At 38.1% G+C, this 13,680-nt stretch overlaps 2 protein-coding genes across 3 annotated transcripts; one reads left to right on the top strand and one right to left on the bottom strand.

Moving 5' to 3' along the window:
* Positions 1 to 143: 143 nt before the first annotated feature.
* Positions 144 to 6,194, top strand: trim55a (tripartite motif containing 55a). 2 transcript variants are annotated; one of them, XM_062481517.1, is made up of 9 exons: positions 144 to 483; positions 718 to 890; positions 2,020 to 2,197; positions 2,359 to 2,454; positions 2,551 to 2,784; positions 2,961 to 2,983; positions 3,101 to 3,225; positions 3,707 to 3,993; positions 5,539 to 6,194. In XM_062481517.1, exons 1-9 carry the CDS (start codon positions 319 to 321, stop codon positions 5,644 to 5,646), a joined length of 1,389 nt encoding a protein of 462 aa, XP_062337501.1. In that variant the 5' UTR covers positions 144 to 318; the 3' UTR covers positions 5,647 to 6,194. The 2 variants fall into 2 exon arrangements, with proteins under 2 accessions (XP_062337501.1, XP_062337502.1); XM_062481518.1 differs by having other exon boundaries at positions 3,809 to 3,993.
* Positions 6,195 to 6,314: 120 nt separating this feature from the next.
* On the bottom strand, positions 6,315 to 7,264 carry LOC134036531 (corticoliberin-like). Its single transcript, XM_062481519.1, has 2 exons — positions 7,121 to 7,264; positions 6,315 to 6,835 (listed from the first exon to the last, which is right to left on the bottom strand). The coding sequence occupies exon 2, from the start codon at positions 6,813 to 6,815 to the stop codon at positions 6,315 to 6,317; it is 501 nt and encodes a 166-aa protein (XP_062337503.1). The 5' UTR covers positions 6,816 to 6,835; positions 7,121 to 7,264.
* Between the last annotated feature and the right edge of the window lie 6,416 nt (positions 7,265 to 13,680).

Here is a 13,680-nt window from a genome sequence, read left to right on the forward strand (position 1 = left end):
GTCTGATAGCTACCCCTTCCTGGTTAAGAGGACAACAGCTGGACCCCCTATTTGTTACACATTCATATATGGGCAAGTAAGCATGGCAACCCTTGACGTGGGAGTTTCTAAAAACAGCCATGACACTCAACTGGCGAGCGACGCGATCCGTGTGAACAAACTTGGAGGACAGCTCTCGCGAAGGCCCAGTGACAGCGCATTATTCCGGAGCAGGCCTTGTTCAACGATTAGTTTACCAGGACAGTTCTTAGGGAATAAAAAGCCAACCGTCTCTGTGCCTCGTGCACAGGGTGGTGTTTGTGGCTCTCGCACTGTGCAATGAGTATCTCTCTGGAGTATTCGCATTCCACAAAGCAAGACACCATGGACAGCTTGGAGAAACAACTTATCTGCCCTATCTGTTTGGAAATGTTTACCAAACCCGTGGTCATTCTACCTTGCCAACACAACCTCTGTCGAAAATGTGCCAATGATATTTTCCAGGTAGGCTTTAGGGCTTGTATTTTTCCTGTATCGAAATTAGTCGTCCTCTCATTTTTTACATGAACAGAAATATATGTTTGTTTTTAAATGTATTGCTGAGAAAACACAATGTTTATAGGCTATTCCTCAACATTTTCACTTTCCCATGAACAGTATCACACTCACAAATACAGTGTGTGGTGAAATTCCCTATCTGCCTTCCCCTAACACCATCACCTGTGTCTTGCATTCCAGGCCTCCAACCCTTATCTATCAACCAGAAGTGGCTCAACAGTGACTTCAGGAGGCCGTTTCCGCTGTCCATCCTGCAGACACGAGGTAGTGTTGGACCGTCATGGGGTCTATGGTCTACAGAGGAACCTCCTGGTGGAGAATATCATTGATATGTACAAACAGGAGTCCACAAGGTGAGACAGACAAATGGTCTATTTAAGACTGCAAGGACATCAGATCTGAATATAATAACGGCACAGTTTGTTAGTTAGACAGTTAGGCCTGATAAACCTGTCCACTGTACTACACTATACATACAATTACACATCTCAAGATAACATTGTACAAAATAACAATCGTTTTTTTCTTGGTTAAGACCCATAGACCAGTCATGGGTTTGAATCCATAGGTTCCCTGAGCAAGGCCTGGACTCTATTTTTATAAGTAGGCCAGTGAGGCAGCAGACAAGACAGGGTACTATTTATATTGCTGTCTAAGCCTGACTATGTTCATCTGACATCAACTTGTTATAGCCTGCTTTATAGATGGACATACCAAACAATTGGTTGCACAATTAGTTCGAATTGGAAAAATAAGATTGTGTTTTGATCAAATGTCAGCTCTTCTCATCTTCTTTGTTCAAATGACAGCATCTCATAATTTCACCAACTAACTAAAACTTTGCAAACTTTACCCAAACATTGTTTTGTTATTTTTTGTACTGGTTGGTTTCTACTGTTTATCGTCTGCCTAGCATTTGGCCTACTCTTGACACTTGAGTAATTATCATTTCAGTGTCCATACTGTAGATGGCAAGGAGCAATTTTTCACTTTGGCGTGTAGTCTGAATCTGAAAATCACTGCTTTTAGTGCCAAGCAAAACCCTTTTAGCCACCATGGTGTGGTAAACAATCAATCATGGTTTGATACAAGTGGACTATTTAAAACACTTAATTTCAAATGTTAGCAAATTCTTAGTTGCCAAATGAAATACTGGCAATGCAACAGGGCACATTTTCAATGAAAACACAAACAGACAGGCCGAGAGTCTGAAACATGGTAAACATCGACCAATGTTTGATAAAGCAGGTGTCCTTTTCATTGTTGAATGCACTTCATTTGAAAAAATACATAACATTAATAATCAGCAGATACATAGGAAGTACCTATAACACCTGTTTTGCCTCTCTCTCTTTCGCTTTAATAACATCATCTAAAAAAACTTTTCATTTTTACTTCTCTTTGTACATTAATCTTTGACCTAGTTTATATACATGCCTCAAAAATGTATACTTAACAAGACACACTCCTGTGATTTACTAGGCCTGAACCTCCAGCAGAGACTAAATGTGACCAGCCTATGTGTGAGGAGCACGAAGAAGAGAAGATCAACATATATTGTGTAACATGTGGAGTCCCCACCTGCTCTCTCTGCAAGGTTTTTGGAGCACACAAGGACTGTGAGGTTGCCCCGCTGAACAATGTATTCCAAAAGCAAAAGGTGGCCAAGTTTCATTTATACTTTTTTCTGCCTCTAAAAATCTCTGCTACACTTTGTTTAACATTCCATTGTGCCAATTTGGCCCATAACTAATCTTGGCACATCTTGGAAATGGCAAATGTTTGAATTGTAGTGTTGACTGTTGTCTTTGGTGATTTCAGGCAGAGTTGACGGACTGTATAGCTATGTTGGTGGGCAACAATGACAGAATCCAAGCCATCATCAGCCAGCTAGAGGAGACCAGTAGGACAGTTGATGTGAGTCCACTGAGTCACTGCTTCTTTCTGTTTCTGTTAACTAAATCTTAGTTAGCCATCTTCAAACATCACATCCATCATGTTATGCTTTTTCAGGAGAATGGCAGAAGACAGAAGTCAAAGGTGTGCGAGAAGTTTGACCACCTTTACACTATCCTAGAGGAGCGGAAAGGGGAGATGACCCTGAAGATCAACGCAGAGCAGCAGGAGAAAATGGACTACATTTGTGGTCTTAAACGGAAGTACACTGAGCACCTTGAGAGCATGGCCAAGATTGTGGAGACAGGCATTCAGACGATGGAGGAGTCGGAGATGGCCGTCTTCCTCCAGGTAATGAGATAATGGTGTACTTTCAAAGGAATCAGAGAGGAGGAGATCTCATCTGGAAGATGATAGTGCATAACTGGCCTCCTCATTAGTGAATTAAAGAATCAAGTTTAATTAAAAAATTTCACAAAAACATCATAATCCTGTGACAAATAATAACTTACATATTTGCTTTACAGACTGCTAAGCCTCTTCTTCAAAAGTGAGCATGACATTTTAATGTTATCATAAAACATTATGTAATCATAAAATACATGCTCTGCAAGTGTCAATATATCTATATAATTCCCCAATTTGGTTCACCAAATTTTTCTGTCAGGATTACTGAGGGCACAAACACCTCTCACTTGGACAAAGTAGAACGCGGCTATGAGAACATGGATCACTTCACGGCTAACTTTGACAGGGAGAGGAGAGCATTGCTCAGTGTAGACTTTATAAAAGGTAGGTTTCACAACCCTATTGTCATCTGTATTGTTGAATGTCTCCATTCTATTGCAAGCTATATTTTCCCCTATATTTTCCCCATAATTATTGTCAGTGACTCATTTTCAGAACTTTCCTGCATTCAAATGTTCTTTTTAAGGACAACAATTGAGATTTATATATACTCATAAACAATGTTTTAACCCTCAGGCCTTTTTCAAATCTCAAATTAATCACACATATGCACATTCAGTATGTTGAGGCAGGTGCTTTAGTCATAACATACACATACAGGTGAAGAGATGTTTGTTAAATAACGTGTTAGATTTTCCTATTCTACAGTATGACCTAACATTTAAATCTCCAGCTTGAGGATGCACACACTGTAAATTTATCCTTTTATGTTCTCAAGAGACTAATCTAACAATTAAACAGCATGCTCAAGTGAACCAGATTTGAAGTAAGTTTCTTTTAATCATTGTTATTAACTACTAATCAGATGATGAAGATGAAGATGGTGAGGGTGCAGAGAGAGGAGAGGATGCAGGAGAGGGGAGAGTGTTAACTGGTGTGACACACACTGAGACCTCCCATGCTGCAGGGGGAACTGGCATTCGCCCGCCCAGGCAGCAGCTGCAGCCGGCTGTACCAACCAAACAGAGCCCAGTCCAGCAAATGCCAGCCCAACCCCAGAGATTCACCGAACCTCCAGGCAACACACCTACCCAGGTCCCCCAACAACCCCCTTTATTGCCCCAGACCCTGCAATCAGACTCCCAAAGTCAGGTAAGAAGACATTAATTCATTGAGTAGTAAAACTCTTATTCAAGATAGCAGTTGGTAGGATCACCACAGTTTCCTTAATCAAATTCCTGTTGCAATAGTGTTGTTAATTGGTGGGTGTGGTCAAATGTTCACATTTCAATCTCAATATCAATCCCAAATAACCAACAAGCTTCACAAACGGTATGCATTTATTCATTTGTAAATCAACATAATCAGTGTAAAACTATGGCAAGGGAAAGTAGACAGTTATGAGTTGGTGCTCGGGATGGCGGCTGTGGTGTTTTTACCTCAGCAGGCGGCTGTAATGATGATACACCTGCCTGCTCCCTCATTGCCAGGGTACTACATGAGTAGAGTGTAAAGGGTAAGGGAAATAGACGCGGGTGGGATTGGCACTGTTTTCATAATTAGCAGCCACTCTGCTTCATGTCATCATCACTGGGTTTCATCTGCATGTGGAGTGCTAATGTGAATTAGTGTAGAGTTCAAGCCAACACATCGTCATCGGAATGAAGAAGCCACCTGGAGCTCTTGTGAGATGAAGAGTCTGGACTGTTTCACAGAGCATATTGTTAGAGATGCCCTTTGACTAAAAACCCTCTCAGTGTGGGTCTGTGTGGGTATGTGGGTTACCAGTGACATCAATTCATATACCCAGTGAGGAACAACTGAGGAAGGAATACTGGCCAGTGACACAGTAACACATTTAGTTAGATGAGCAAAAAGACACAGTAGGGACATAGCTACAGGGCATATAATAAAATATAAGATTGAACAGTCTGGAAGAAAAACAGCTTGCTGTTTTGTTTCTTCACAGGAAATGGTTATCTGCCTCATAGTTTTGGCTTTGCTTATTACATTGCATCAACTTTTGAATCTGTCTACCAATATAGCACTATAGGGTAGGATTTAATTTTTGGCATTTGTACAAGAATACTTTTTAATATAGTCAGAACTTTATTGACCTAGAATGAACAAAGCTTTGCTTTGAGCCATTGATGCCAAAGTCAATTTAATTTTACAATACAAAAATAATGTGTACCTTAGTAATTTTAGTATTATTTTTACAAATATAGATAAAATAAAAATAAACTGACTGTTTGTGTAATGGTAGAACAGAGTTAATGTTGAAGATGAATAATCTTCATTTACATTTTTACATTTACATTTATGCTTTTAGCAGACTTTATTCAAGGGAATAAAGTCAAGTGTTACATAACTGTATACAAATATGACGTACCTTTTATTCTGATTGGGTGTCCTAATGCAGGGCTATAGTTGGAGCAAATGTAGCAAGGTCATTCAAAAGTCTGAATTAATTGTTAATAAAATTGTATAGATCTGACTTGCTAAACCTGATTTAGGCTTAGATTGTTTTTAACTAGCTACTTTTATAGCTCTTTCATTTAATTCAAATGACACATTCCATAGCTTTTTAAAATAGCTAATCACAATGTTAATGCAAAAGTCCACTGTGGTATGAAACATTAGTAGGGGGTGGACTGTCATAGTGACACAGCACTGTTTATTTTTCTGTTTTCACAGATACACTCTGATATGGCAAGTCCACACAATGAAAGCCAGCCAAACACAGACGACAAAGATGGACCGCGTCATGTTTTCTCCTTTTCTTGGCTCAACACTCAAAAGTAGTTAATCATAGCTGACGACTTTAATATTGGGTTAACTAACATCCTTTATCCTGCCTTTGAAAACAAAGCTCATATAATTGATCTCTGACTGGATAAATATGTGTATGTGTAATATATAAACAATATACAGTATGCAGAGTATTGCTCCAGATGTGCGTAATGGTAGATTTGCACATGGGTTTATTTGGTGAAAAGTCTGATACACTCATTGATTTAGAATACACCGCAAACTATATTATGTAACTTTGAATTGTTTTATTACAAATATAAATATTAGACATTCTCTTGCACAACAAATATGGTTGCTCATACTGTATTTTATTATCAAACTTTAAAACAGATTGGGATTTTTAGAGAGATCTTGTCAGCTTGGACAAAAGAGATTGGTGATCTTGACAAATTATATGTTATGCTTGAACAGGCACATCAAATTGAAGTATGTCTTTGTACAGTATTACAGCAGTTTCACGGGACTATGTATGTTCTATTCATAACGTAATGTAATTACTATAGAGAAAAAAGCTTGAATTTATATTTGCTGTTATACAAATAAAGAAATAATAAATAAAAGTCAGAATTCAAGTAGAATGCAAACAAACAAACTACAAACAACTAATGGCACCGTATTATGCCCAAGATGTAAACTTGGGAAAATCATCCTTTTCACTTTCATTTTCCAAAGATGTCCATCATCCTTCTGTTACTATTTGCCTGCTGGGCAATTTGCTCCGCCCGAGCCATTTCTAAAACTTCTCGCAGAAGATGGAACGTCAGATCCAACGAAATAGGAGGCTCTTCAGACCGCTTTCCCTTTTCCTTTGAATCATCCACCTGGTTATCGTAGCTACTTACGAACCGATCGATACTATCAACTTTACCTTGAAGAAGTTGCTGAGTGAGTTGAAGTTGAAGAGCCCTGTTTACCATCTTTGAGGGTGCTCCGGCGAATGCTTTGGAATCGGAAGGCGATGCATTTTGGTTTGCCTTGTCAAGCCGCATGAAGTATTCCTCTCCTAATCGCAGGATAATGGGAAGAGATAGCTGTTGGAGCTCAGTTTCAAGAGTCTTCGATGGATGCACAGCTCCTCGAGTTTCAATGGCTCTACATTCATATCGTGGTTGGAAGGCACTAAGTAGAGCCACCGCGGAAATGAAGACATTAAACTTCATCTCAGGAAATTAGGAAGAATCTGAGGATAAAACATTTAATGATGTTATAATAGTGAGGATAAGTACTCAAGTATAGGACTGTAGGAGTCCTCAGGAAAGAGTTACATTTACTTCAGCTGATTATTTGTACTTTGCTTGAGTTGAAAGTTAAAATGTATAAGAATGCAATAAATGTATTTTTATAATGCATGTTTATAATGTGATGTAAAAAATAAAATAAATACATGTATGTTAGTGTAATTTATAAATGTACATGCATATAAAATATTGTCTAATCACCAATTAAATCCACAAAACAAACATACCTGAGGTTTTCTGAAGTAGTTAATACCACTTTGATGTTGCTTTTTGTTCCTGAAAAGGATGTCCTCTTACACTTCTCGCGTCTCACTCTTCGCTTCTCAATGAACCTGCAACTGTCCGTCTCCAAAAAAGCATCGCGAACAGACTTATATATCATAGACTTGAGGCCATGTCATCCTTTTCTGTGAGCTAAGAATCTGCGCAATCGCCAACGTATTGCAGGCAACACCTGAATGTGAATGGGAAACGTAGTTTCGTTGAACAGATGAGTCATAAAACAATTGGTATGGGTCACATCATGTTCAACTTAGCTGACGACGTACACTTTCTTTAATGGGAATAGCATAACTAAAAAGCTATGCTTTGAGCAAGCATTACTTTTTATATAGTTTTAGACATTAATTATCAAGGTATTGTGAATTGACACGGAGGTCTGTCTAACAATGGCCCAATGGTTTCCTCTCTAAAAGTGTGTGGCAATTATACTGTATGTCAGAGAATTCAGATCGGCAATACCGTTAACGACAAACGTCCTTGTGCACCTGCCTGCCAAAGAATTGAGGTAGGTGGTTGGTCAATACACTCAATGGTGTGAACCTCCAGCAGGACACATGACCTTTATAAGCAAATAATGGGATAAATGAATCACTGACATTTTACTGTTAAGTTGACTAAGTATCATTTTTGAAGATACAATACAATATAATATTAGCAATGCACAATAACCCATGGTTCTACATGAATGCTAGTAACAGTTAACAGAAATGCAGATAAGGTAATTTCCTCCATTAGTGGCTGAATTTATGTTAGATCATTTGTTGATTCATTGACTATTATTTCAATATAGGTGTTCACAGTTGCTGCTCTACTGGCGTAAGGTCAACTCAAAACCTTGAAATTGCATTACTGATGCCAGACAATGGTGGTGAATTTAAACAAGTTGCACAACGGACATCACCTATTCAAGACAGTTGAATACCATCATGGAAACGTACTGACGTAATGATAGCCTACCTTTCCTAAGGCTTATGATGAAGAAGAAAAATCTGAGCATTACCAACTTTTACAAATATTTTTAATTAGTTTGTATGGGAATAATTTAATACATTCTCATTACAGGCCCTACAGACAACTTCAAGACCTTACAAAGCGTTTCAGAATTATAAGCATTTGTATTCGACCAATATATACATAAATACATTGCAAGTAAAACATTGGGTCATGTGCCCCTTTAAGGCCCAAGTTGGCTGACATAATCAAATATTTTCCCTTTTAAAGGGAAACACAGCCAAGAGCTGGGTAATCACATATCAACAGGAATATAATTGAAAGCCATTGGGCCACCAACCAGTGTTGATTCATTTTTTGAACATTGAGGATTCAGACTGAATGTTGTGGATTCTAATGTAATTACAATTTTTTTCCATTATGTACTTGGAATTTCCAAGTGTCAAATGGTTTCAGAACTTAAAACATGGAAGTTGTAATGATGGCTGGAACAATGAAAGAAAAATCAATGGTTTGTGGCCTTTTCTTGCTAGGTTGTTGCCAGTCTAATCTCTGTCACACTTTGGCCTTTAGAGGTGAGTGAGTGATGATGACAAAATCCGAGCTCGATCTCATCGATGGGATTCATCCAAATTGTAAATGACCTCAAAAGCTCAAGTAACCCTAAGGTTTGAATGTGTTATAAACAAGACATTATATGGATGTCACATACACTGGATGAGTAAGGACTCCACTACTACACATACTTTATTTTCAATTTAAGTTTTAATGAGTAACAAATAATTTTCAACCAGAGACTCACAGCACAGCAACACACATTGATGAATTCCTTTGAAATGTGTTGTTCGGTCCAACGATAGGCATTATACTGTTTATCTTCCCATCAGCTTTAATTTGTTGTCATCAGTCATTAAATACAAGGAGCTTTGAGGACTGGGAAACTGACTTGGGGATTACGAGATACGTGTTACTCATTGGACAGTTCCATTGAACAGTTAATTTTCATGTATGTAATTAAAGTAAGTCTAGTCTATCCAGTGGGTTGTGAATGTTCTCTGGTTCATTTTATAATACAATTCTAGTGAAGACGTGGTGTGAATCAACAACACTATTTTATGGTTATTATTTTTTGTGTTCAGAGGTCAAACTAAGCAGCTTAATTAGGGATGGAGGTTCACAAAGCCCTCAAGGAAGAACTTATATTGACCTTTTGCCCAGTGCTGAATACTGATACATACCACAACACTCTGGATAATATCAATTTAAGAAACCACTGACCCAGGGATATTTACTTGCGTAACATCATGGAGAAAACATGTTACCTATCAATTCCTTGTTACTGCATGTTTCACATTTACATTCATTTAGTGGATGCTTTTATCCAAAGCGAAATACAAATAGATTTTTGTAGATTTGTCCAAAATTTTATGCTGTATTTTTTTGGCCTGTCCGTCTCACCCAATGAGGGGTAGTTGCATACTCTTTAAAAAGCTGTCCAGTGAAAAAAATGTTTTATGGCAATTTCTTTTTTAAAGGTGACAGTGTCAGGTTAAAATGTAGACATATATGTCGTCACTATGAGCTAGTGCCCTTTAGGAAAAACTTTAAGTGTGAAAATAGATAACAATGCAGCCTGGAGCTTTCCTGACAATTAAGGTCAGTGTTGAGACTGCTGCTCATTTGCTTGTTCTGATATCACTGTCTTGCACGGACGTGCACATAAACATTCACACACATACACAGTATATTCCCACAAACAACCATACCTAGGAGCCTGCACATACACACGCCCTGACAAGGAAGGTCACATTAGCTGGGTGTCTGATGGAGATGGAATGCTGATCAGGACCCTCCTTGTCATCATTCTGACTGTGGGTTAAGTCTATTCGAACAACCATCCCTTGCGTATATCTACGTAAGTCTCCTTTACAATAAGATGTACAAGAGATGGTTCAAATGCAAATCAGTAATCTAAGAGATTGCTCTGCAATTAAAAGAGCAATTTTCTATCCATTGCTCTATCCCTTTGTTAACTAGGATGTTCTTTCATAGAAGATAATTATGTTTGCCACAAAGTTATGTCCACTAATCAAAGTGAAAGCTTTTACAAATTATTTTTGTTGGAAGGCTTCTTAAAGTAGGGTCTAGTGGAGTCAAAGAATGGCCAAGGTGGAATCAATGCATCAGATTCCATCTCCTTCGGAATGACCTTCAAATCAAGCAGAGGTCTCCACTCCTTTTGAATTGTCGTTTGCTGCGGAATCCAATCTCGGAAAGAGCTCCTCCGGATTTTCCTGTTGACCTCACCATTTTGTAATTACAGCAATGACATTGGAAAATCTTGTCACATATCAGCTCATTGCAGGTTTCATGATAAGATCCTGGTTGCTATGAAGAATCATAAAAGCCTCCCATCAAAAGCCCTTCTACAAAGTAGACAAACCAATCCTGCAAAGAAAAATAAACTACTTTCTGAAAAAGTGTGTACATTTTTTCTGTCAACAGACATATTACTGAAAAGTCAATTTTGTGTAATGAGCTTGCAATTTACAAATAGATCAGCGACTTCATTAGCATGTACCATGATTCTGAATTGTAAACCAATACAGTTACTTTCTATTTACTCTATGTTATCAACAATGTAGTCGTCTTATGTATGTGGATCTCATTTTACAATAACCAAGGTTTGAAAAAGTAAAAAGTTTAATTGATGTCGTTCTCTGGGCTGTCCTGTAGGACTGGAACGTTGTGGTTTAATTGAATCCCAAGTCAATAGACTGTTGTTGAATGACTCAGAGGAGCCGCTGTGAGAGCTCCCTCACCTAATTGTTTCTTTTTAATGAGACTTATTTTTCAGAAGATTCACAGAATAATGTCATCAGGTCTTGAGACAAAAATACTCAAAAGCAGCCCTTAATAAGAGACGGACTTGCAATCTCAGTTTGTTTAATGTTACACCAATTACTAAGCAGTTGTTACAGAAGTCGGAAATGGAGTTGAGAGAATGTATCTTTGTATCTCTGAGAATACACCTTCATATGTTAAATAACACAGATCAATCAAATCAAATTCATGCACACTTATGCATGTACACACACACACACACAAATGTTTTCATTTCTACAACCAGAGAGATATCTTGAATTGCTACATAAGTCCTTAAAATTGTACTTGATAAAGCTACTTTGTTCAGCATGGTTTAGCAAGTCAAATACCTTTAAAAAAAAAAAGTATTCACCTAAGACCTACTAAGTGCTAATTATCATGTCTTAAGAGGAGTGCATTTCAGAAAATTTATAAAGAAAATGACTAAATAATTTTACTTTTACATGTTTTCTCCCACAGAAATCGACATCAACAAAGACCACTGTGGAATCTTGATTATATTCACAGCTGTAAATCCTTAAAAGAGGTCCCTGTCCTTCATTCCCATTTATTGTAGGCTATTTGATAACAACAATTTCATTTCATGGTGTCCTTCATCATTTTAAACAAAACATAAGCATTATGTAACTTGACATGTTTCTCTTAAGAGTAAATCAAGTCTATTTCAGAAGCTCTGAAATAGGCAGGCTTGATATGTCCTTTACACAGACAGTCCTTTCTGTCACAGCTACAATGGAGGGCATGGAACCAGGCAGTGTTGCTCAGTGGACAGCTCACCATGGGTTGGCTTGGTCACGACATGCAGCAAAAGAATAAATGCTCATAAGATCGTTGAATTAATGGGGTAAAGGACTAATGTCCTTTGCCTCTGAACTTTCCGGAATGTGAATAAAGACAAGGGTAGAAGCAAGTGAAACTTTAGTTTGTGTATCTACCTGAAGTGACCAACAGGCTATTCTTCCAACAGGTTTATGTACAAGACATACTGTATATTTTTTCAAATAGGTCAATGTATATAACAAGCTTACTTATATCACCTCCACCAATGAGAATATTATAAATACTGTATGACCTTACCGAGTCATTCTGATTCAATCACACGTGCCTTGACAGAGCACATTTCTTGCAACATGTCTTCTCTCGCCATGTAGTCTTCTCATTACAGGTTACAACTTTAACTGGGACATGTCATGAAGATCTGCTTCCGTGCAAAAGGCAATTTTACAACCGCGAAGCCTCTGTGAGATCCACGTTTCAGTCATTTGTGAATCACAATCTCCTGCTCATCCAAGGAGCCACGCTACCAGTCACAGGGTGTGACAATGGTCACATGCGGATGATGTTCCCACCTCGGAGCTACGTGTGACAGTTTGACCTTTTTGTGGAAAGTAACGAATGCCATCACCCTCTCTTCCTTCTTATTCAAGGAGAAAGAAATACTTTTGTTCTGTGTTCCTGTGGATCCAAATACACTAATAGTGTATATAGCATATAGTATATATGATAGGCCATTCGACTCATGCGTACTTGGCTGAATTTAAGATAATCTTATAAGATTACCTTAATATTAATGTACAAATGTAATGGAAATCACATTGATCAGATCTCTATAAAGACTTGTGTCAGGAACTAAACTTTATTGGAGATTGGAGCATTAAATTTACATTTATACCACTGCCTACAAATCAAGAAAGCCTTTAATGAGATACATACTGTGTTGAAGCGCCTGAGGGACTATACTGGTCATCATGCATGGCCTAAAGCATCTTTCACTTGCATACATAAAATCAATGTAAATACTGCTTCTCACACTTAAATTATGGTCATAGAGGTCATGGTTACTGATCCATCCATCTCTGACAGTACATTAGGCTTAGCACAAAATGCCAAAATGCACCACAAAACAATGGCCTACAAACAAGTGGTATTTTTTTAATAATACAATTAACATTAGTCATAGTCTCCAATACAATTACCTGAAATAATTTTAAAGCATTTTATAATGGCTAATATAGCCTACAGTTTATGAAGTAGAGAGAGAAAAAAACGTGAAGGTGACATTATTAGTAACGGTAATAGTTTAAAAAAAACTTTCCACACCTGTGCATAGGCGTAACTGAGGAAACCACTAGATCGTGATGAGACAGTCAAATAACACTAGGAGGACAATCGCTGTTTCAGAGAGCTGGAGTTGGCTGCACCACGCTGACACTGAAAGGGCACATCGAGAGTTGCTCTTTCTAAAGCTGGCTGGGAACAGGGAGTTTCTTTCGCTATGTAGCTCATCTGTCCCCTTCAATAGTCATCACACCTCAACAACGTTGTTCTTCAAGCTTCCCACCTGGCTAAACATCCACGACACAGCTGACAAACGCAGTGTAGCGGATGCACAAAGCGCGGGAACTAAACAGAAAGTGAGTTACTTGGCGAGAAACCAACCAACAAAAAAAAGCCAAGAACGAGGGTTCTCTTTTAAAGTTACGTTACATATCAAACATGACAACTGAAAAGCCGATGGTCGCACTGAAGTGCAGATAAATCGGATGAAATATTTTGGTCAGGGAATTCAATCATTATGATTTGCCTGACAGCTGGCAAATGAACCGTGTTCTGGAAACGGGAAGTTTTTCTGAAGGGAATAGTATAGGCCTGTCTAAAAATCCATGTT

The sequence above is a fragment of the Osmerus eperlanus genome, chromosome 16 (genome assembly GCF_963692335.1).
Source record: "Osmerus eperlanus chromosome 16, fOsmEpe2.1, whole genome shotgun sequence".
Classification (NCBI taxonomy): Eukaryota; Metazoa; Chordata; class Actinopteri; order Osmeriformes; family Osmeridae; genus Osmerus; species Osmerus eperlanus.